General features: G+C 36.2%; 1 protein-coding gene across 2 annotated transcripts in view; it reads right to left on the reverse strand.

Moving 5' to 3' along the window:
- Window positions 1-332: 332 nt before the first annotated feature.
- Window positions 333-25,839, reverse strand: part of LOC128982774 (nephrin-like) — a 121,654-nt gene continuing 96,147 nt past the window's right edge. The window contains exons 2-15 of one of the 2 annotated variants that reach the window (XM_054401741.1): window positions 15,806-15,938; window positions 15,045-15,253; window positions 14,467-14,580; window positions 13,887-14,090; window positions 8,284-8,435; window positions 7,166-7,310; window positions 6,899-7,029; window positions 6,198-6,357; window positions 4,905-5,198; window positions 3,946-4,248; window positions 3,326-3,550; window positions 2,735-2,826; window positions 2,120-2,311; window positions 333-1,091 (exon numbers count right to left, since the gene is read on the reverse strand). In XM_054401741.1, coding sequence (XP_054257716.1) covers window positions 1,020-1,091; window positions 2,120-2,311; window positions 2,735-2,826; window positions 3,326-3,550; window positions 3,946-4,248; window positions 4,905-5,198; window positions 6,198-6,357; window positions 6,899-7,029; window positions 7,166-7,310; window positions 8,284-8,435; window positions 13,887-14,090; window positions 14,467-14,580; window positions 15,045-15,253; window positions 15,806-15,938 — 2,426 coding nt within the window. In that variant the 3' untranslated portion in view covers window positions 333-1,019. Of the gene's footprint in view, window positions 1,092-2,094; window positions 2,312-2,734; window positions 2,827-3,325; window positions 3,551-3,945; window positions 4,249-4,904; window positions 5,199-6,197; window positions 6,358-6,898; window positions 7,030-7,165; window positions 7,311-8,283; window positions 8,436-13,886; window positions 14,091-14,466; window positions 14,581-15,044; window positions 15,254-15,805; window positions 15,939-25,839 lie in introns of both variants that reach the window. The other variant, XM_054401742.1, reaches the window with a different exon arrangement.

The raw sequence follows: 25,839 nt of genomic DNA on the forward strand, positions 1-25,839 counted from the left end.
CCAACGTGCTCACCTAGACATGATATCACTGTTACTACTCTAGTGGCAGCCACTCAAAGCAGCTCCGTCGTAGTCCAGGGCCGCTCCGGGGGCTGTCAGAAGCGAGTGGCGCTCACAGTCGGGGGAGGCCCACGGATGTCACGGTTTTGACGCTCCAACGTGCTCACCTAGACATGATATCATTGTTACTACTCTAGTGGCAGCTATTCAGAGCAGCTCCGTCGTAGTCCAGGGCCGCTCCGGGGGCTGTCAGAAGCGAGTGGCGGTCACAGTCGGGGGAGGCCCACGGATGTCACGGTTTTGACGCTCCAACGTGCTCACCTAGACATGATATCACTGTTACTACTCTAGTGGCAGCTATTCAGAGCAGCTCCGTCGTAGTCCAGGGCCGCTCCGGGGGCTGTCAGAAGCGAGTGGCGCTCACAGTCGGGGGAGGTCCACGGATGTCACGGTTTTGACGCTCCAAAGTGCTCACCTAGACATTATATCACTGTTACTACTCTAGTGGCAGCTATTCAGAGCAGCTCCGTCGTAGTCCAGGGCCGCTCCGGGGGCTGTCAGAAGCGAGTGGCGCTCACAGTCGGGGGAGGTCCACGGATGTCACGGTTTTGACGCTCCAAAGTGCTCACCTAGACATGATATCACTGTTACTACTCTAGTGGCAGCTATTCAGAGCAGCTCCGTCGTAGTCCAGGGCCGCTCCGGGGGCTGTCAGAAGCGAGTGGCGCTCACAGTCGGGGGAGGTCCACGGATGTCACGGTTTTGACGCTCCAACGTGCTCACCTAGACATGATATCACTGTTACTACTCTAGTGGCAGCTATTCAGAGCAGCTCCATCGTAGTCCAGGGCCGCTCCGGGGGCTGTCAGAAGCGAGTGGCGCTCACAGTCGGGGGAGGTCCACGGATGTCACGGTTTTGACGCTCCAACGTGCTCACCTAGACATGATATCACTGTTACTACTCTAGTGGCAGCTATTCAGAGCAGCTCCGTCGTAGTCCAGGGCCGCTCCGGGGGCTGTCAGAAGCGAGTGGCGCTCACAGTCGGGGGAGGTCCACGGATGTCACGGTTTTGACGCTCCAACGTGCTCACCTAGACATTATATTATATACAAGTCTAGTCTTAGCCTCTTAGAGCCACTTTTAAATATAATAAGTCTAAGGTAGTAGTCTAGAGCTAAGGATGTACATGCAATTGAAACAATTACTTTACAACTCTACAACTCCTCACAAACATTTGAAACAATCTTCAAATATATTACTAAATGTAATAAAAAATATGTACTCCAATAGGTTTTTGCTAATAACACACATCTACCTACCAAGCCTCAATCGCATTCTTTGTTACTCTACAAAACAATGCTAATATCATTAATCTCGAATAGCAGAATTTAGCACATCTTTATGCTAATTTGCAACAAATTACGAGTATATTGTACTAACCGTGTAAACTAATTTACTAAAATCATTGTATAAAGTATTTTTTCAGTTAAAAATATTAATAGTGTATTGTACTGTAAAAATGTATAATATAGTACTATGTTTTGTGTGTGTATTATAGTGTTTTTAGACAGTAACATGTTTTCTTTTAACATGAATTTAAAAAATATATACCATGCTCAATTTTAATTAAAATCAAGTTGATTTCTATTATATCTCACAAAAAAGGATTAATTTGTATTTTGGATTAGATAATCAAGTTACGATACTTGAACTGGTATTAGTTTTGTTGTTAGATTTCCTGTATTGTAATTAACTATTATACAAATATTTGTTGTCACGTAAAACTAGTTCCTAATATTATTTATGGCAAAGTAGTTTGCTGCTTAAGTAACTTGAAAATATGTTCTGCGTTCAAATAAAATTACCGGCAAACTCACCTACTAAACAAATATTTTTACTCATAACTGAATAATGAACATTAAAGCATCAAAATGCAACAGAACATGGTTGTCTCAGACCATAGCATACATACACTATTTCGTCACAGTCAAAACTAAATCGAATAAAAAACTAAAGATTCTAAAAGTAAATGATCAGGACGAGGTGTGGGGCTGGGTTGGGTTTCAAGCCAAAGCACAAGTAGTTGTACTAACCATGCAACACATATACAAGCTATACCGTGCTCTCTCTCGCGTGGCTGATGAGAGGCGTCTCGGCGGTCACGTGACAGAGCGACGCGTCTATCTGCGCGTAAACTGTCTGCTCATCTGCGCCTGCGCCGTGTATAGGGGGCCGAGATGACGTCACCATGGGGCCGTACAGGCCACCTGCGCCCCCTAGCTGTAGCTCTGCGTACGTCACCTCCTCTTTCTATATAGAACATGTCCATTATTCACTATAGTTATTATAATTTTTCTAAGACCTTAATATTTTTTGGTGTTATTGTGATTCCAGCATTTTTCAAATATGCAAAAAAGAGTTGATAAAATATTCAAATTAAATCAATTGTCTTACAAAATAGTCGTCCAACCAACATACTATAACAATATTCCTAAGATTTCAAATGTTCCCTATCCGAAAATTCATATTTTAGTCCTTTAGCACTGACCTCATTTCTTTAAGTCTCTGCCAACCGCAAATACAACACTAAATACTTACCCTACTTGTTATTTTATATTTGTATAGTTTATTGACCTATAACTAAGTACTATTACATAAAAAAATAATTTTTAAGACTAAGAATAGTTAAAATTATACTGTGTAGGCTGCTAATATTATTTATTAGTTACTTACCCCTGTTTTTCTCCTCCCCTCAATAGTTATCAGATTTGAAGGATAGAGCCTTGAATTCAATTTTTCAAACGCCCGTTCGTCTTCGTGATAATCTGAAAAGCAAATAGGCTAAGTAAACATGAACTTGTTACACGTACACCAGTGGTATTTTCTTAAATTTGCATTATTGATATTAATATTTCAAAATTTGTTCGCTAAATATACTTAAAGCGGCTCAAGGAGCTACAATAAATATGTCGCTATGGAAAAAAATCACATTCCATCAAAAACGTGAATAAAGTTATATGACATATTTTATTAAATTATTTTGAATCGTTTTAAAACTTTGTCATTATTAATCGGCTGAAAATGTATACCTAACGTATATCTGTAGAATGCCACAACCTTACTTCAAAGCAATTAGTAAGCCAATAATTAATAAATAAATGATTAATGTTGATAATAAAATAGGTTGATGTCAGTCAAATCCATTTCTAGATCGTCAGTACCGTATCTAGTTTTACTTCATAAGCCAACAATAAGGTTACGGTCAGTTAAAAATAATTATTAGAATTTTCATTCAAGTACACTATTCCCTAACAACATGAGCACCTGTGTTTTGAGGGATAATATCAGGGTTCTTTTCGAGACTGTCCATGCTCTCGTTGGACCGTTTGAGGTCAGGAGCCATGATTGTCTTGTTGTGTTTCTCATCGCAGTCCTTGCCTCTTAGTCTCAGCACTAGCACGATGCCACAAGCGATCACTATGAGGGTGACCACAATACCTCCTAGAACACCTAGGAGAGGCGTCAGCTCTATGGCTTCCGGGATCGCTGCTGAAACATGCGCAACACTTCGTCAAAACATTCAAGTATATTTAAAACTTATGTATTAAAAGCGATATCGACTCTTCGCCCCTTCTCAGTAACATATTATACACAATACGTTTTGTGTCAAGTGTGTGTACGTTATGTGTGCCACTAAACAAACATGTGATATAGTCTTGCAAATTACATAATAACGCTATTAGGTCAGCCTCTTTGGTGGCAAATTTAAAGTCTTACCCGTTCCTCCATCCACTTTTAAAACACTGAAACTCATTTGGAGCTTTTTATACATTAAAGTGTTATGTGGATGTAAATTCAGCATATGTGTTTTGTAGTTGAAAGGATAAGTTTTCATGAAACACTCATTAATTGTTACTTAAATACCTTTGAGGAGGCCAACTTACTCTGGCCCGTGCGGCGCGCAGCTGACTTGAGCGTGTGCGCACTGAGGTGGGTGACGTCACTTGGGCCCTTGCTGTTGATGGAGTACACGATGATGTCAAAGCCTAGTCCTGACGGTAGACCTGAGGCCAGGAACACACTCGCGTGGCTGGACACGTTACTGACCAACACCTGAGACTGAGAATCGTACACCTCCATGACGAACTCTTGAGGCAGACCACCGTTGAAGCCTTCATCACACTCCACATGCAGCGAATCTGCAGTCTGGTTCTGTATCGTGCAGTTCTCCAAAGGATCCGGCCTTCCTATAAACCACGGTTAGCGATGAGGTAATTAGTTGAAATCTGATTTTAATCTAGCACTAATTAAAGGACAAATTCTGTAAATGTTTTTCACGGGTTTAGACCTTGTTTCATCTGTAGAATGTGTTAGAATTTAACTCATAGATTATTGTGTGCTAAAATGATTGATCTAATACCCGTAAAGGGGAAAAACAGTGAGGATACAAGATATGTTACTGTTATCAATGGTAATTTTCCAACTTCTCTTGTCCTTAAAACTAAAGAACGTTTCTGGAGGTGGATCCTCCTATTTTCAAGTGAATTCCATATATCTTCATGATTAATGTAGTTTATGAATTTCACTTGAAAACGGGATGAGCTGATTTGTCTCCAGAAACGTTGCGTAGTTTTAAAACAATAAATTTAGAAAATGTAATTAGTAATAGTAACATTTTAGAACCAATATTACAATGAATATTTAAAACTCTGCTATATAAGATATTACAGGAAACCTAAATCGGCGAACAAGTCTATTTAAGGTAATTCGATTAGTCTTCATTCATTTCTACAGTATTAATATAAAACGTATGTATCAATTATACTCAAATATAATTTATTTTCTAACAATAATGCTTTATTCTGACATATTTAACAGCTGTTTGGTTGGTTGTATAACTTACCCGCCGGTATGATATGGAAGACACATGGATGCTGCTGAGAACCCAGCTCGTTCCTGCCCCAGCATAGCAGCGTGCCGTACTCCACCTCGGTCCTGGGCGTGTACGAGGCGATGCTGCGGGTCTTCTCTGAGGCGACGTGGCTGTGGGGCAAGTCCCACGTCTCTCCGCTGTTGTTGAACCTCCAGGTGAACGAGATGTCTGGAGGGTTGGCCTCTAGCTCGCACAACACTTTGGCCACCTCGTGCCGCGCCACCCCCACCACCGTCTGCTGGTTAGGCTTACAGACTGGCGCGACTGTAACATCGACCCCAACATATTGAAAAAATATTATACATATTATAAGAAAACATATTTCTATTTTAGTTTCATATTATATAACGCACATACGGTAATCTCCCATTATAATTGGGAAAAGTTTTTAACGATTTGTGAGTTATTTATCATAGTAAGTGATAAAAAAGTGCGATTAACAAGACAAATAAAAAAAAATAATTATTATTTTTCCCTCGATTTTTTAAGAAATAATAATTTATTTATATTAATGTTTCATTTTACTTTCTAATTAAACAAAATATATTTTTACACGATACGCATAAAGTACCAAAAGATTGTAAAATATAGTTTAAGAAATTTTAATAAAACATATGCATATAGTGTAGTGTATTTCGTTTTGCTCTACTAAGTATACCACATTTGTCAAACAAATGTAGAAAATACAGTATAAATATTTTCAAGAGAGAGCAAAAGAGACGAAATATGGCAAGCGGTGCAATGTATTCAGAGCGGGTAGAACAGTCTGTGTCACATAACGCGCATTGATCATGGCGTTGTGTCGAATGATCTCTCGTTGCAGACTGTGCTTTATGTTGGGAAATTATGTACTTTCATTATTGATTATATTACTAGTCTAGCAAGTAAATGTTGGGTATAAGTAAACAAGTTTATATTCAGTGAGTTTAATTATTCGTAGAAAACTAAGGAAGTGTGTAAACAAAATCCTAAATTTAAGAACAAACAACATTTTAAAGACATATTATGGTATAGTAGGAATGCCTTTGCCATAGCTGAAAATACTTAAATTATTTCACCGGCTTTCGGAGGGTCAATCTCTTAAAAGATCCTAACTACGTCTGTACCCTTAAACTCGAGAAAACACACACATTCTCTAATTTTGGCTTGAGTGAAAAATGTTCTACATAGCCATGACAAGTAAACAAACATATTATAACATTTCTCAACAATACCAACTGCTACTAAGACCTATAACAAGAGTTGACAAGATGAAGAGCTTACATTTGACGTCTAGAGGCACGGGGTTGCTCTCGCCATCGCCCTCCTGGTTGCTACCCACGCACGTGTACAGCCCGGCCCTCGCCCTGGACACGCTCTGCAGCACCAGACTCTGGTTCTGCACGATGGTTCCTGCACTGGCGTTGTTGACCAGGGTCACACCCTAGTAAACATCGCGTCGTAAACAAGCTACTCAACTGTGCGAATCCACCCGCATCATGCCTGAGCAGGAGTTCTACATACGACTATCACATTACTAAAGCGCACACAACAATCCTTAAAATTAAGTAAATACGATGTTATTATATATCATTTAATTCACAAAGAAAATTTACTGTTTGTAATATAATGTGATTGAATAGGTTTAAATGTCGAATAGGTAACAAATAATTAATTACATGGGTTGAAACAGTTTTATAGAACTTAATGGTCTTTTTAAGGTTATGACGTTTGATAAAATTGCCGTTCTAATAAGAATATTCAAGAAAAAAGTAAAATATTTTCATTTTTTCTTCATAATGAAATGAAGTCACGGAAAAATGCACTGGTAAATTTTATTAAAATATTTTTTAATCTCAAAATTGTATGATAGCATAATTCTTAGGAATTTGATATCTCATACTTTAGTTACTTTAGCTTAGGATACTTTAGTTTGTAAATCAATCAACCGTGTAAGGTCACTAAGTTGATACGAGGATACCTACATTGTGCCGCCAACTGACCCGGTAGACCCAAGGGTTTGACTTAATGTTACACTCAAAGTACACATCGACCCCTTCTCGTATTGTGCTAGCGTTCAAATTGCTTCCGAGCTCCAACGTCACCAAAGGCACATCTGCAACACACAACCTGTATCAGAATAAATATCTCGTATAGAAGTTATAGAGCTGCATTGCTACTCTGTACTTAGATATTTAACGTTTTAAGATAACCTGTTAGAACATAGTATAAGATTATAAACGTATACTTACGAAAGATGTTGAGGATCCAGGAGTCCTCCAGCTCACTGCCAGGTATAGTAGCAGAGGAGGCGCGACATACGAGGGTCTTGCCGGAGTCCTCCATGACAGGAGAAAATGTCAGGGTGGAGACTGTGATGTTGCCGTTACCTGTCGTCTGGAAACACAATTCAACTGTTTAAAAATCATTTGTCACAAGCATTTTTATATTTATCTGATCCAAACGGTTCATAAGGCCTAGGAAAATAAAAATGATGCATAATAATTAACGTTCTGTTAAAACGTCAGTTATATGAAGGATATAAAATGCTGTTCCCTGACTGGTGTTAAATTAACAAACAATCTATAAACATTCAAATATTTATTTTGGGATATTTAAGTTTAAGCATTCCCCTTATACTTACGAGTACATCGTTAAATACAAATTTAAAATATTTAAAGTAGTTTGTATGTATCTGGATATTTTACTTTTGTTTTCTATCTAGGCCTGTTACATAAGTTGACATAAAAGCCCAGTCATGATCTTGGACCACTTCTAATTAAGTCATTTTATTTTATTAAATAACATTGATTTAAAACGAAAATGTTCGATTTTGGTCAAGCATGTCGTGTAAGGTTTGCTCAAACGATTCTTGAAATACTATAGTTTTAGTACTAAACTAGTTTGTAAAGTAGCCTACATTAAAAACAAACTTAAATGGTACAAGTTTCAAATATTATTAACAAAATGGACGTTTTTTAAAATAGTGTTTAGATAACTGTATGGAAGCTGGATTTCGCAGGTGTCCCAAAGTTAAATAAATCACTCTAAACAAGAGCACTATGTTTTTGCGTAGCGCTAGGTGACAAAAGGTTATAAGTCAATAACGAAATTCAAAAACATACACCACTTTTAGTTGTTAAAATAAAGGAAAATAGTTGAAGTACTAAAATTTTTTCTCGACGAGAACTTAGAAATCTTAGGTAGTTTAACTAAATGTTGATATCTTTAGCCAATTAGTTGAACTGATGAAACCAACTAGTAAGGATATCAACGTACATTTTGATTTATACCGTAATCCCTGTTCATTGTCAAATCAAAAAGTGTATGGCAACCCTATCTTGTATATGTAATAAGAGGTCCTCCTCACCATCTCCCTGGTGTTCCTGAGCAGCGTACTACCCTTGTACCAAGTGATGGTAGGGGGAGGCCTGGCACCACCCACTTGACAGCTGATCTCGTAGGTTTGCTCTGAAGACAGCGGCCTGTTGTCACCAACCAGCTTCGCCCACAGCGGTCGCACTGAGATACGTCAAGTTGTTATTAGTTTATCACAGACTTCATTGTTTACACAATTTGAACAAATCGTAACAAAATCTTCTATAGATTTTAAGTGAATATGACATTTTACCAAAAAGACATTGGAAAATGTGTATTAGTTTATTTTGAATTTTTCACCGGTTAATTTATTTTATTGCAAAAACCACCATTGGTACTAAACAATGTTGAAAACTATTATATCACCAAAACCTTGTAACGGGTAGAAGGTAAACTGATATTATTGGGGTGGTGCACATTTTGTTAGATTTTTAAATTTCATAACGTTTAGATGGTTTAGGATAATGGGTAGTTAATCTATGAGTTGATAAAATAGTCGTATCAAAAGTGAAATGTGTCACAGCTCACATTAGTGAAAACAGCATAAGATACAAGAATATAAATTCTTAGATAAAATGTACAAAAAAAATGTAAAAAATACCAACAACAATCAACATTTAAATTACCAGATTTTATATGGATGTCTAAAGGGATGACACTAAATCTGAGCTGGTAAATGTATCAACGTAATTTATTAAACAAAGTAAATCAGGTATTATGGTGCTCATCTGAAGCTGCAGTCTATTTAGAAAATGATTTTTATTGTTAATAATGTCGTTTTTAGTTGCATAGTAATATCAGGTGCAAGTAGTTGAATCTTTTAATTATTTCTCAAATGTGCTTCGGTGAAAACCTTAAAACATTTTGTGTATGTTTGTTGCTAATACCTAGTAGATTTTTTTTTCGTTCCAGCTTTTGTAAGTGTGGATATTTTTCCCAAGAAACACATTTGAAAACTGTAAAACACTTTCAACACACTTAACTAATAAATTAACGAATAACTTAACTAATAACTTAACTACTAACTTGACTAATTTAATTACAAACATTTGTCAAGAGCGGCCTATAGCATGATTCTATTTTATTACTACTTAATTGACGTAACTAATGTACTATACCAGATTAATACCATCCTGCATTTTTTAATAATGTTTATATACAATTTAGCCTTAGCAAGTTTGTGAAATAAACTCCACGGTAAATTTTTGTTCGTAGGGCCAAACGATTTCTAAAGTCACTACAAGTTTTACTCTTATTTATGGAAGCGTAACATATTTTTATTCGACGATATTTTGTGGACAAACTGCTTTAACAACCAAGCATTTTATAAAAATGTTTAAAACACAACAAGAGGTCTTGTTACTGCAGTCGGTTTGTTTATTTACGAGCTCCAATACTGGACTGTAGCTTGTGTTTACAACTTTTTACAGTCCACACGGTAACAACATTTTGTTGTTATAACAGCAATATTTTTTGTTGGTAGGCCTATATTCATATTTTATTTTCATTTGGGTCTTTTAACTTACAAGTTTAAATTTTAGTTACGTTTTGTCAAAAATTAATTTGTGGCCAGCAAGGTAGAAGCGCTGTACAATATAACTAATGATTTTTTCAGATTTTGTAATTATTTTCGTCTTTAATTTCATGACAGGAACTTTTTTGATCCATGTAAATAGTTTTGGTAAATAGTTTAGCCAAAAATTTAACTGATGAACTACTAAGGAAAAGTCCAAACAGCGTATTCGGCGCAAATATTATATTCTATTGGATACTTAGACATCCCATCTATATGGACCAGCTGTAGCCATTTTTTTTAAGAACTTAGTTGTGTGAGCCAGTCACAGAATGCGCTAGAGACTAAAACTCTATTTTATACCTTATTTTTTGTTACTGGCCAAGTTGATGGGTCATAACAGTTGCTACAGCTCACAATAAGTAATTCCATCAGTTTGGATTGGTAAACAAAGATTGTGTATTCAACAGAAATCAGTAATTTAGATCAGCATAATCTGTCGGTGGCTCACATCAACTACGACGATTTTGGTAAAAAATCTGTTTACAAATTTAACATGGGGATGGAATGTCTAGTTGTATTAATATTCAAATATTCTATCAACAGTTATATTACTTCAACGATTGCCACGTTGTGTTAACAAATGCGGCAAACATCTGTAGCAGGTTGTTTATTATCTATAAGTAAGTTTGAACAACTGTTGCAATCAAGCTATAAGAGTGAGCAGAAACAGAGAATCATAGTGCAATAGTAGCACCACTCCATCCTACGGAGCAAACTCATGTGTTAGCTTTATTACAAGACTGGGAGGCAGTTTAAATGAGGAATGGTAGCAGTTTGTTCTGTCACCCTGCATAATACATAGCTGACTAAACTTGGTACAGTAGCCACGTCTGTGCGAGTCTCGGGTATTTAGCGAGGATTATGCGTCAATGTGCAATCGTGGAGTATTATAAAGAAGAGTACCTTTGAAACGTTGTCAAATATAAATTAGTAATTCACCAACTTTAAGTCATAACTGAACGATTCACTACACTACCATCTCAATGTACATATTAAAGTATTAAAGACATATTGAGGAAAAATATTGAATTAAAACCAGTTTATTAATATATTTTAATATACTTCAATATATTTAATACACTAGTTTCCCCTAATTGTATAGAAATGTACAACAATAGATTACAAAAACATCCTTGTATGATTATATGCAATTTCTAATGAATTCATAATACTGTTAAAATAAAAATGGAACAACCATTCACAATTGAAAGTGAAATTCCGTGGTTAATTCCTCCTTAAAACACATTTGATGACAAAATACATCGCTCGAGTTTTATTAATTAAATCTCTGAAGGCCTCCATGCAAATGACAGCGAGGTGCAAAAGAGTTATAAATGTCGCCAATGTTTTCAGCTTGATGGCCGCAACCTATGAAATATTTTCCACCAGCTTTTTACAAGCACCGACTGTGAGTGCATGACGCCCTGTAGTATGTACATTCGATACGCACTGTGCGTATTGGTCACACGCAAACATTTTTTACAGTTGTTGACTCATCCAAAAAACACGAAACTCGGAAGTACCATGTTTCCAAATGCATTAGTAAGTGCATACGAATTTCCTAATCCCCAACAGTCAATAAGCGAGTGACAAATATTTAGAGGATAATTATTTGTTTATTTTTATAGTATTAAACCGTATTTAAAACGATTATTATGTTTTAAATAATAGCCATGTTTTTGTCACATTTGACATTCAATGAGTATATTTTTTGTATTTTAAGTATTATAATTTGTAAAAATACGTCATAATTTACCAATTGAACTGGTATATTAAATCAATTGTTATTTTTGCCAGTTACAACATGGTCTATCCAATATTGAATGTACAAATTGAAAAAAATACATAGCAAATGTACCGTCAAAACTATACATCAAAAGGTATTAGGCCTATGAGAGAAATTAAAATAAAGCCACACTTTTAACAATATATAAAGAAATGACATATACAGGGTGGAACGAAGTTGGTGTTAAAAATGTTTATGTGTTAAACTACTAAGTTTTGGTGACTAAATGGCACCAATTTAGATTCCTATACCCTCACAGGTAGAAAATAACAGATAGATGAAGATTTATCCAAAATATTTGTATTTATTTAATATTTATTTGTATTCTGTACAAGCCGTTATTCTGTATGCGATATAAATTTTGAATTTGTGATTTTTGAGGAAAATGCAAAAACATTTACATAAGTTTTTACGTTAAACTGGACTATAGAAAGTGTAAATTGTTACTAAAACCCTTTTTTAGTTAATAACCTACCTTTTTAGTTAATAAATTGTAGTATTAAAAATGTTGTAATAGAGATCGATGCTTTTTACGCGTCATTACATTATCGTATGACTCCTAAAACGTAATCAATTTATAACCAACTTGTACAGCTTGTGAAGCAGTTTTTCGTGACACTATAAGATTCCTAATGTGTGTACTACGGTGTAAAAGATCGATATATATATATATCGATACGAAAGTTAAGCGATCTAAACTGTATAATTAATAAAGCAATTTTATTTGCCATTAAATAAGGATAAAATACAGCTTTAAACTATTGCAATATATTTGATTATGTTGACACGAAATACCTAGTTGGTCAATAATATTGTTTAGAATTTCGCAGTTCGATAATGAGGGGTGTAACTGTATGTTAAACGTGTGCCTGTAATGACTCAATAGTGATGATAATTACCTTGCCCGGGTTTTAATCAGTTTTAAGTACAAATGTGGCCCATGTAGTGAGGGCTCTCTTTGATGAATACATTACAACACGGCCTAGGGCGTACCGTAATCATCAGTATTAAACACCCGTAATGATCTACAATTGCGGCCTTTAACGTCCATTATTATCTCATAAAAATGCCTCTGACAATGATTATGCCCAAAATTGTTGATTATCATAAATTCCAGACAAGATCAATCATATTTGGTCTGCATTAATCATGTCATTACTTTTTCTTGGTTAAACAAAATAGTGCCATGCACAGTTAGAGACAAATGAGTTGTTTTATGATAGATAAGCAGAAAGATTGTGAGAAATAATATAGCCCCATTAGAGTTTTAAGGGAAGTTTAAAATATATGTAAAGATTCTAGATAAAAGAAAATTGTAAATTTCTTTGATATTTTGTAGCATTCACATCTTATTTTAGTTTTAGACAACTCTTTACAATAGAAAATTAACTTTACAACATTTAAGGTTTCATGATTATTGATTTTTCAGATAAATATATTAATAAATACTTCGTAGCTTAATTTATTTAGTTCAACATTTTATACTTTGTAGGCCCTACCAGTCCATAAACTGTCTGTATTCTTCTTTATAATATTTCCCGGAATTTCTCTAGAGGAAGGTTTTTTAGTTTAAGCTTTTTTCATCAAATCATCAGGAATGTTAGACGTATTTTGAGCAATTTAAAACACGTACAACAAGCTGAAAACACAAAGAAACGAACTAATGCCTGTTTCTGTGTGCATTTAGATTGTGCAACAATGAAAACATCTGATTAAAACCGTTAAAATAAACCATAACAAAACATTACCATGCGTAGTAATTAAATAAAGAACTAATCAAGATCGAGGGAAGGTGAATTTAGAGCGAGGTAAAATCAGCTGATCGTTTTTACCTCGCTTTAAATTAGAGCTTGGAAACAATTACTTTCTTTGATATCAGCTGTTATCGGAAATAGCTACTTTCGTTATGTAGTGAATACTATATTACGCGATGGAATTCAACCTTTTATCAAAACAAAAAAATCATCCGTCAAAATATGCAATGATATTGAGAAAATCAGTAATCTGAGGAACGAGACCTTTAAAGTTTCCATTTTATAAAAACTGATAATACAGTCAATATTTCTGTATAGACAGTTGGTAGCAAAATAATAAAGTTAGAAGTCTTTATTCATGTCAGCTTAAATAAACAAGCTTAAAATTAAATGAATCGTTGATCAGTGAGAGAGCAATGGTACAGTTATAGTCGGACATACCAGTCGGTTAATGACGTAGTAATTAAGTGAATACGTACAGTTGAGATCTAGAGTGATGGCATTAGATATTGGAGCCACCAGATTGTTATTGGAGGCCTGGCAGGTGAAGACCATGTGTAGATGTCTTCGCTCCACCTTCTCTAGACTCAGTATATTCTTGACTCTCCGTTCTGCCAGGACCTCGTACGAGTCGTCGAGCAACGCGTTCTCTTGCCACCACGTCACTCGTGGCACAGGACGACCTGAACATACAACACATTACACATACGTCCACAAATATGTGTGTACCGCATATTGTAAGAAGTCCATCTTGTTCCTTTGGATAGGAAAGTTATAATAATTGTGTTATGGTTTTAAGTAACATTTATTTGTAATTTCTCCTTATAAAAGGTACTAGATGTCTTATTTATGTATACCAGTATTAGCTTTCAAAGATGGTTTATACAAAAAAAAATAATAAAAACCAACACGTCACAAGAAAAATATAGCTTTAAATATTTAATATTCACACTTAAAACTAAGCTACAATACCCCATTATCAAAGAATGAAAGAATATAACTGTAGCTGTTCCTAAAACGTTTCCAATGTCTACTATAGTTTAACAACGCTAGACGCACCTCCTGTAGATATACAGGTGATGTCTATTGACGATCCTTCGTTGTAAGGCCCCAACATGTAGTCCGGAATGTGATCACCCTTCTCATCAAGTATTGTTACTTGATCTGGTGGAACTGGAAAACAACGTGTAAGTAAATTAGTTTTAATCTATTTAATGTCATTTCATCAAATTAATATACAACCTTTAAGGAACCTAATGATATGTACAAAGGTACGATAACATTTTCATCTTTGAAGATTTTATTTTTGATAGATAGCTTATGTGTTGAATACCAATAACGTCTGCACCTCTTATACAAAGCTGAATCCCATTGAATCGTTTAAAAGCGGGGTTGGATGGAATTATTATCAATTGATTATGTTATTAAATGTTATTAATAAAGGCATATACAGAAATGAGGTTGAGTTTTCAACCGTTTCCTATTCTTAAGAAATTCTAATGACTGTAAAACAAAACGTGTGTAATATTAATCTAAAACTGAATACTCATTTCTCATTTAAACGTACATTTTATTTTTTGGTCACAGCAAAATTAGTCAACGATATTTATTTTTACTTCACTTTCCCCGATACTCACTGATGACTGTAAGGTTGACCTGGGTGTTCCTGGTTGGTGACTTCTTAAAGTCGATGCGGCAGCGGTAGACACCCGCGTCGGACTCCTTCACACTCTCAAGGGTGAGCTTGGCTGGCGCGTCGTTGGTGCGGAAGAACGCTCTGCTGCCGAGGACGGTGTTCTCGGACCAATGGCGGGGACCCTCGGCCGACTTGCCGCGGACGTCGTAGCTGTACACAAGCATATAGGTGAGAGTATGTGGGTAGTTAATACAAATACGTGGTTGTATTATAGTTCACAAAACCTAAACAAATATAGCATATCCTGAAATGCAGTTTCCAAAGATGTTGTTTCTAAGGAGTGTATTTTTTATTGTGAGTTATAAGGATTATAATGAACAGTCAAAAAAATTAAGGTGCTCCAAATACGGTCTCTTGAGAACTGTCCATTTGTTAATTTTAAGGCTAACGTTGTTGACAATCGCACATGGTAGTACTGGTTGTAGGTTTTCTAGTTGCACTAGAAGTTACAGGAGTACATACATATCCACCATTTATAAGAAAAGTAAAGTTTTGCAGTTTTAGTTTACTGAATGCCAGAACTGATCTGCTGCTTCTTTATATAGAACTTCTATAGATGTGAAAAATAGTAAATCGTTGGCAGATAACACTGTATCTACTGGTAACTGTGTGTATAAACTCTATTGAACTTTATTAAACCTATAGGCCTACAGCTTCTTTAAAATAAATCTGTTAATCATACATCAAATCACGTAAGATTACCTGTAGATGGGGAGATCTATAGACTCCTTGTACCAGATGACTAGGTGGACCTTATCTCCCACGAGTGGAGGACTGAGGTCACAGGGTAGCTTGGCCACACCCCCGGCCACCGCCTCCGCTGAGGACATCGACACTGCAACATCAAGACATTATGTATGACATTATGTATATTATGTATGTATGACAATATGACATTATGTATCATATTGTATAACGTCATCATACAATAACAACATCAACAGTAGCAATCAGGCATGGACTGAGGTCACAGGGTAGCTTGGCCACACCCCCGGCCACCGCCTCCGCTGAGGACATCGACACTGCAACATCAAGACATTATGTATGACATTATGTATATTATGTATGTATGACAATATGACATTATGTATCATATTGTATAACGTCATCATACAATAACAACATCAACAGTAGCAATCAGGCATGGACTGAGGTCACAGGGTAGCTTGGCCACACCCCCGGCCACCGCCTCCGCTGAGGACATCGACACTGCAACATCAACACATAACATCATCATACAATAACAACATCAACAGTAGCAATCAGGCATGGACTGAGGTCACAGGGTAGCTTGGCCACACCCCCGGCCACCGCCTCCGCTGAGGACATCGACACTGCAACATCAACACATAACATCATCATACAATAACAACATCAACAGTAGCAATCAGGCATGGACTGAGGTCACAGGGTAGCTTGGCCACACCCCCGGCCACCGCCTCCGCTGAGGACATCGACACTGCAACATCAACACATAACATCATCGTACAATAACAACATCAACAGTAGCAATCAGGCATGGACTGAGGTCACAGGGTAGCTTGGCCACACCCCCGGCCACCGCCTCCGCTGAGGACATCGACACTGCAACATCAACACATAACATCATCATACAATAACAACATCAACAGTAGCAATCAGGCATGGACTGAGGTCACAGGGTAGCTTGGCCACACCCCCGGCCACCGCTTCCGCTGAGGACATCGACACTGCAACATCAACACATAACATCATCATACAATAACAACATCAACAGTAGCAATCAGGCATGGACTGAGGTCACAGGGTAGCTTGGCCACACCCCCGGCCACCGCCTCCGCTGAGGACATCGACACTGCAACATCAACACATAACATCATCGTACAATAACAACATCAACAGTAGCAATCAGGCATGGACTGAGGTCACAGGGTAGCTTGGCCACACCCCCGGCCACCGCCTCCGCTGAGGACATCGACACTGCAACATCAAGACATTATGTATGACATTATGTATATTATGTATGTATGACAATATGACATTATGTATCATATTGTATAACGTCATCATACAATAACAACATCAACAGTAGCAATCAGGCATGGACTGAGGTCACAGGGTAGCTTGGCCACACCCCCGGCCACCGCTTCCGCTGAGGACATCGACACTGCAACATCAACACATAACATCATCGTACAATAACAACATCAACAGTAGCAATCAGGCATGGACTGAGGTCACAGGGTAGCTTGGCCACACCCCCGGCCACCGCCTCCGCTGAGGACATCGACACTGCAACATCAAGACATTATGTATGACATTATGTATATTATGTATGTATGACAATATGACATTATGTATCATATTGTATAACGTCATCATACAATAACAACATCAACAGTAGCAATCAGGCATGGACTGAGGTCACAGGGTAGCTTGGCCACACCCCCGGCCACCGCTTCCGCTGAGGACATCGACACTGCAACATCAACACATAACATCATCATACAATAACAACATCAACAGTAGCAAACAGGCATGGACTGAGGTCACAGGGTAGCTTGGCCACACCCCCGGCCACCGCCTCCGCTGAGGACATCGACACTGCAACATCAACACATAACATCATCGTACAATAACAACATCAACAGTAGCAATCAGGCATGGACTGAGGTCACAGGGTAGCTTGGCCACACCCCCGGCCACCGCCTCCGCTGAGGACATCGACACTGCAACATCAAGACATTATGTATGACATTATGTATATTATGTATGTATGACAATATGACATTATGTATCATATTGTATAACGTCATCATACAATAACAACATCAACAGTAGCAATCAGGCATGGACTGAGGTCACAGGGTAGCTTGGCCACACCCCCGGCCACCGCTTCCGCTGAGGACATCGACACTGCAACATCAACACATAACATCATCATACAATAACAACATCAACAGTAGCAATCAGGCATGGACTGAGGTCACAGGGTAGCTTGGCCACACCCCCGGCCACCGCTTCCGCTGAGGACATCGACACTGCAACATCAACACATAACATCATCGTACAATAACAACATCAACAGTAGCAATCAGGCATGGACTGAGGTCACAGGGTAGCTTGGCCACACCCCCGGCCACCGCTTCCGCTGAGGACATCGACACTGTAACATCAAGACAAAACATCATCATACAATAACAACACTAACAGTAACAATCAGGAACTTGAACATGCGCAGCTTTCAGTGATGTTTGCGGTTTATAGACATAACAGTGAAAATGTTACATGACTTTTAGTGGAGGCAGTACCTCAAATACAACAACTCTCCTTTTTTCAGATACCTATCTTTCTATGTGTTGTATAGGTTTGTCCTACAGTTGAAGGGGGTCCACAAGAATGTAGCTCAAGGCCAATCTCGGGGTTAACACCTGGTACTCCTGCACAGATATCTCCGTGCTCTAACCACTATACCAATTAATGTGTTATTTAATCACTTTTGTAACAGAAATAAAAATTGTCTTTGATGTAATGTTTATACCGTGATTACATTTAGTCAGTCTTTGATGTAATGTTTATACCGTGATTACATTTAGTCACTAAAGAATAGCTAAGTTACTTCGTATTTTTATTATTGTTAACGTTAGAGTGAACTTTGTATCAATAACGTGTAAAACAAATTTAGTAAATAAAAAAATAATAATAATGTACTTGGATAGAACCTAATCACATATAAAAAGTCCGATCTTGTTAAATATAAATATATATATATAAGTTAACCAGTTCAGTGATTTCAAATCCCTAAAATTCGATTATCAATGTAAAAGTAAAATACTCGTTATTTAAAATATTTATTATTATATAACATTATAAAACTAGATCAGTTCTCAGTTTTATAATCATAATCACCTCGACAAAAGAACACCAAGACATACAATAAAAAATTCAAAACAATAAAACTCATCATCACGGAAAGTGGCAACATTTGTCAGGACATAAATATAAGGGAGATCCAGTAAAATGGCGACGTACAAATCTGCACTCCGGGCGGCGACACAAAGGACTGATTCAGTTAATCATTCCGGATTAGAGACTCGGAAGTGAGCGCACTTTGCTGAAAGCGTTTTATTTTCAGGATTCAATACAGAACGGACTGTCCTGGTGCTGTTCATATGTCCCCTCAGCTGCTCACTGTGGTTTCATTTATTTCGTATTTATTTCATCCGAAGCGTAATCCAATTTCATGGTTAGAGAAATACATTTTGGATGTTTTTCCAAAAAATAACAACGTCGATATTACAAATTTGTTTTACTCAAATCTAATGGAAATATTAAACTTATTCTCGGTAAAACACGGTTTTATGTTTACAACATTTTATTTGGGGTTCCTGAATCGCTACCTCTACAAACAATACAGTTATGAAAATTAAAGTTTTTATGTATGAAGGAACTTATTTTTAGTAAATAGTTAAAGGTATGTTGTGAAATTCACTACTTGCCAATACTTTGAAGACCGTTATAAATACAACAAAATATAGATGTTTGATTAAACCAGATTACAGATATATTTAGCCACTTTTATAGTCAAGGAATAAAATGTGTGATGGTCTAACTAGCCACTTAAAGTCATCGTTCGTTTATTTTATGTGATTATTTATGTAACTGGTGTGTAGCTTTGGGCTACACAGTTTTACTTTAGTAGAAGATATTCTATTGATATTGCTACTCCTTTGTGCTCAGGAATTCACAAAAGAGGGTCACCAGTCGCCCGAGAGCTTTTCTCTGAAAAAGTTCTACTTAGTTCTTCTCTTATGTTTGAAAATGTAATAAAATAGGAACCTACTGTTTCCTACCAAATGTACATAAAACTTATATTAGAAATTCCACATTTTTGACCTTTTTCTCCATAGTTATTTTTCCCACATACTTGAAGAATAATCAAATCTTGAATCTGTTATGAATAATTCAAACCCGGAGAGGTTTGACTATCGTTAATTTTTATAACACCAAAATGATTACGTGATATTGGGAAGGGCTAATCATGGTTAATTTACGATGAACAAAGTGTTTGATATGGTAATAGCTGGTCACAAAACTCATCACCCGACACTTTGTTGGGCCGCTGTAATTAAACAGAAGCTGTTAACATATTAAGTGGCGATGTTTTTGTGTGTCTTTTTCCCACTTCCTGCCAACAAAACCTAAAGTATACGCAATGGTAATAATTGTGGAAATTACAAAACAGTTATTAACTATTGTATGCATACAAAAAATAGTTGAATGTATATTTGATATTATTAAAAGTACAGCAGTGAATTAAGTAGATTGTTATTGTCAGCAAACAGACCTTAGTCTACCGAAGTGAATTATCACAAATTCCAACACAATGAATGATGGTTTATGAATGACTTTCTGCTGCAGCTACAAGGAGCAATTAAATTCAATAATACAGAGGAAAGGGAGTCATTAAGTGACGTTTGAACAGTCCAGTGAAGCGTTACATTGCTGTCCGGTGGCACGGAACACCGCAACAAACGTTCTCACGGTCCGACACCACACATAACAAACATACCTGTAATCACGCACACTAACACAAGTAGTGACGTAGTGGTGGCACGTGACGGCTGAAATCAGTCTAGCTTGGGAAAATTAACGATAATTCCGTTTTATTTATTGTAAATACGTAACAAACCAAATTCAATCGATAACAAACAAAACTATTTTTTTATATTGACACAACAATAATAAAAATAAAACTTACAGTTAAGCTAGGCAAGTAAAAATTTGTCCTCTACCTGTTTTAGGTTACTACTTATTTCAAATTGAAATGGGGAAGCAACTAGACGTTTTTATGAGAAAAGGGTGGTTAAGGACAACCCATTTGTAGCTTTGTCTCTGACTAAATCTTCAATTTACTTTAAAATTACCAATCACTTACTAATTTCAATACAAGAAATGCAGTGTTAAAGTATTATTTTTCTCTCATGATTAAATTTTGTAGTTGGGCTATTTGATGCAGTATTTCTACAAATTTATGGGTGTGTTTCGATGATTTATTATTGTAAATATCCGATGGGACATGTTTTATTGGTAAAATAAGGCGACGATAGACATATACAATGAAGATGAATTCGTATAAGATATGAACATTGAATTATTTTATCGAAATACTTTTAGCATTTCGAGGAAAGATTTAGTTCGTGGTAATGCTATCCGGAGATTGGTAGGCTATTCACTATTTTTACTTTTTGTGGCGTTGAACAGAAAAGTGATATCTGTTCAGATGAGTAAATATACTTTAGAAATACTTTCTCTATATTATTTTAACCAATCGTACTTCTTTTAGTACTAAATACTTAACTTAACAGTAAAATACTATGTGCATCCCTCCAAGACTCTCCATACTGACAGGGAGAGTATAAAGTTTTAATGTATTGAAATGGAATAGCGCAATTAAATTTAGGACTACATTGTTTATAAATAGCTTGCATAAAAAATAAAGCTACTAAAGTATGAATTAAAAATGAAAATATAAATAACATTTATTATAAAATCTGAAAAATTTGTGTACAAAACTATAACATCATGCAAGGAACTTATTGAGATATTTTACGTTTATGTGTTGCACGTAAAGCCCCTGTCACACGGAGCTGGTATTCTAGCCGCTAGTAACTAGCAGCTAGAACCAGCATCGTGAGACTGATTCTCCAGCTGCTATAAACACTCCCATGAGCTGGTATCTCTAGCAGCTCGAGGTTTTAAACGGTTTAATATTACAAGCGCTTGAAGAGTCACTAGCAGGTCACGTGACCACTCTGAATGAATTTAAATTAATTTAACTCATTTAAACTAATCGTAAATAAATTTAAGCTTTAATGTTTAGAAATTTATTCACGCATTGCCAAAATTTTATCGTTTCTACGATTGCTAAATCTCACATTATTAACTAAATGAATTTTTTTTTTAGATGAAAGATAAAGTCCTTTTGTTATACGACTACCACAAGAGCACAAGTTATTCGATTTTAATTAGTAGTAGTATTTATATATTAAAATGTTATTATTTCCTTGCACATTTTACTTCTATGATGGCTGATCTTAGACAAAACATCACTTCTAATGCCAACAGACGACATTATTTTTGTTAACCTACTCACTCAGTTCCAATTACCAGACTTATAATCTGTAGCGCTAGTTCTCGAGCTTCATCTGACAGGACTTCTAGCGCGCTGGAGAACTAGCAACTAAAAAGCTGCTGGTTCTCGCAGCGAGAACTGCTGCTGCAACCAGCTCCGTGTGACAGGGGCTTAATCATCTATCACAATTAATTGTGCATTTTCCTGGTTGTTTAAAAACAAATGAGGATATTACTCTACGGAAGTCGTGTGATTATCAAATTACCAACTAACAATGTCCAGTAGTTTAGTACTGTCAACCTTCAACTATGTATGGTGAACCTCAGCTGTAGGACTACCACAGCTGACAAACACACATTACGTCATCAGCTGTTCGTTTCCCTTCATTCGTTTTGGGTTCTCACGGGTTGCTTGGTCGGTGATTGAATTCGGTCAAATTGCATGCGGCAAAACCAGTTTAGAAACAACGAGACATCTGCGCACAGAAACGGTTTCTTTAAGATCTGCGAGTTCCAATTTCATTTCTCACTTCATTTCTCATTTCTTTGTATTCTGAAAATTACGCCATCATAATGATTTCCAATCAAATGTAGTTTTAAAATATTTGAAACAAAGTATGGGTACATGCACTATTTTTAAGCTGTGTATTTTACGAAGAGTTGAGCACGGCAAATTCTTCTAATTTTACAGTCACGGCAAATTTGAAACAAAGTAATGCATGGGTTCATGCACTATTTTTAAGTTGTGTATTTTACGAAGAGTTGAGCACGGCAAATTTTATTTCCCTCTCGCACTTACCCATACTTGACATCAAAGCTAATATAAACCGGCACAAGGAATAATAACACCATGTTGTGTTATGAATGCTATTTAACACTTTAAAATACGGGAGGGTTATTCTATTTGTGTAATTAAATTAGTCTTATATTCATTTACATCATCATATACTATGTGCATATTTACTGCAGTCATACTGTGACCTAAAGTGCAATTGATCAAATATGAACTAATAAGTGTACACAAATGGTTAAATTGTAACTGACAAAGCAATATTACGTCTCGGACTTTATGTAATTAAGTTCCAAACAAATAATAGAATAAATAAATCCCCGGTATTTATAGGACTATAAACCGTCTATCCAGCTATTTTTAGGTGTCAACTCATTCTACGTTACAAATAAAAAAACTGTAAGACATAATATATATGAAATACCGTTACATCTAGCGAACTTAATCAATGACACGATTCAAGTAAATCTATCATAAATGTAGTATTAGTGTATATATCTTTTATTTAATAAACAACAACGCTGCATTTATTTTGTGAAAGATCTGAACCATAATCAAAGCAATATTGCGATCAGGAAAGGAATATCGAGAGAGCAGCATATTCATCGTTCCTCGGTTACAACTAATGCCAACGTCAATCTTAACTCTCGGTTTGAGGTTCAGCGAGAAGTTTCTTGTGGCTGTGGTTTCAGGCTCACCAACGTTCACATTTTTCCTTTTTTCAGGAAAACATATTTTGCAATATTATGTGTTCAGAATGTATTAAACTGCTAAGTTATAGGTTTTATTTCTACGTAACCAACATTGACACCTGCAAGAGTTAGTAAAGTATGACGGAGTAAAATATTGAAGTTAATTTGTTATCAACCAAGAAAAGCTGATGGTCTAGTCATTAGGACTCATTAGCATTATCCTTTTCGCCCCATGTCACATATCCAGTAATAAATAAAGGTTGTTAAGATTTCAAATGTCTTTAATATCTTTATTCTTTGGTAAGATAATTTGAAGACAATGAACAACAATCAAGTTAATACAATAAGAGATACGTGTAACGCTACACAATGAGATGAGTTTTTTCTTCAGCAGACACACGTCTCTACTCGGAGGTCCTCGGACCTTGACAAGCCAGTCTCATTAGCTCCACCTGATAGCTGATCTACATCAGAGATAACATTATCTTTCAATTAGGCTACTGTGTCTTATCTAAACGATCGGAATGCGCTTTGCATATATTTGGGATTTAAAGTTAATTATATATTCTATGAAATGCACACCTCGTTAGAGTCGTCAGATAGGCTCTGAAGAACTTTAAATACCAAAATAAATACATGGATGTTAGACCAATTTGTCAACGCCTTTGCTAATGTATTAAAGTATAGTAAGGGATTACGTGTTTCTTATGCGTATGTCTTTTTTTTAATATACCTGGTGGTTGCTAATTGGTAGTATGGTTCTGAGCAGCAGCTGAAATACTATTATATAGTTCTACAGTCAAAATACTATTTTCTATAATTGTACAGCAATACACAATTCAAGTCTCAAGTTGTCTACACATAAAAAAACGAGAAGATAAAATATGATTTCTCAAACCTCCTACGTGATAGGCTCAGTTTGGTCTGCTATTTGCTAATGATGGACCGGAAAGTAACGGGGCATAACCACTTATCATGACAGCCAATTCAGATTTCCCTTCTTTTTGCCGCGTCAAAAGGGACAAAAAACTAACCGTGGGGAACACTTATTCATTTACCGGTACTTGAACTCTCTTCTCCAGGAAGGATACAAAACCTTATTCGACAAAGAATAAATAAGCTACGGTACAGAATTCTAAATTATACGTATAATGCAAAAAAACTGCGTGATCTTAAAAATGCTCATTAGTTTTGATTTTGGTTTCTTGAAATTCACAAAGCTCCCTAGGGGTTTTTTTCATTCATTTGACACTTTAGAATGAAAATGATATACGCTTTTATATAAAGAAGGGAAATCGATAAAGTTTTGCTGCCAGCTGTTTGCTAATGCAATATGCATTATACCGGTTCAAACTCTCTTTTCAGCGAAAATACGAAGAATCTCAGATTTAAATAATTACTTTTTGAGTAAACTTTGTTTACTGTAACAATAACACTGCTCTAAACTGTGAATTTTCAATTTTTTTTTATTTTAAATACTTATAGTGGATAGGAAATTACTATTAGGCCTAAGTTTGGAAAGTATGTAATAACCTACTGTATTCAAGCAAAAATGGATTTATAACTTATCTAAAGCTTTAGCGAATTTATTAATTTACTTAAATGGATTAATCCTTCCTAATAAGAACTCTTACTCTTAATTACGTGCGTTATTCAGTATACATGTTTTTAAGATGTATACACAAGCGTTCATGACATAAAATATGTGTGATCGAATAGATATATCTACTCAACTTAGGATACTCTTTAGGAAAGGTTGTGTAACATGCAAATGAGATAGTGAAGTTAACGTAGCCATTCGTTATCGCCCTGATTTCCCATTCAGAATGTAATATACAAAACCACAAGGGAGAGAGGCAAGAGCAGTCAAGTGGGTATTTAGCTGCAACTGACCAATCGAGTGTGGAAATTACGGGTCCGACAAACATTCAGACCCTTTGATGTTCGTAACGTCCACTCCCGTCCGTCACGAAATCACAAACTGGTAACTTTGTGAGTTGTACAAACATTCATGGTGTAGATAAATTCATACCTTTCACAAAGTGGCATAACCTTTTAATTTTGACTCTAATTTCTACCAACACATGATATTATTAATTTATAATTCAGCTACAGTCAACAAAGCGGTTGGGAACAAAGAA

This window comes from Macrosteles quadrilineatus, unplaced genomic scaffold (genome assembly GCF_028750875.1).
Source record: "Macrosteles quadrilineatus isolate MER2022 unplaced genomic scaffold, UCM_ALF_1.0 Scaffold_1__1_contigs__length_201487025, whole genome shotgun sequence".
Lineage (NCBI taxonomy): Eukaryota > Metazoa > Arthropoda > Insecta > Hemiptera > Cicadellidae > Macrosteles > Macrosteles quadrilineatus.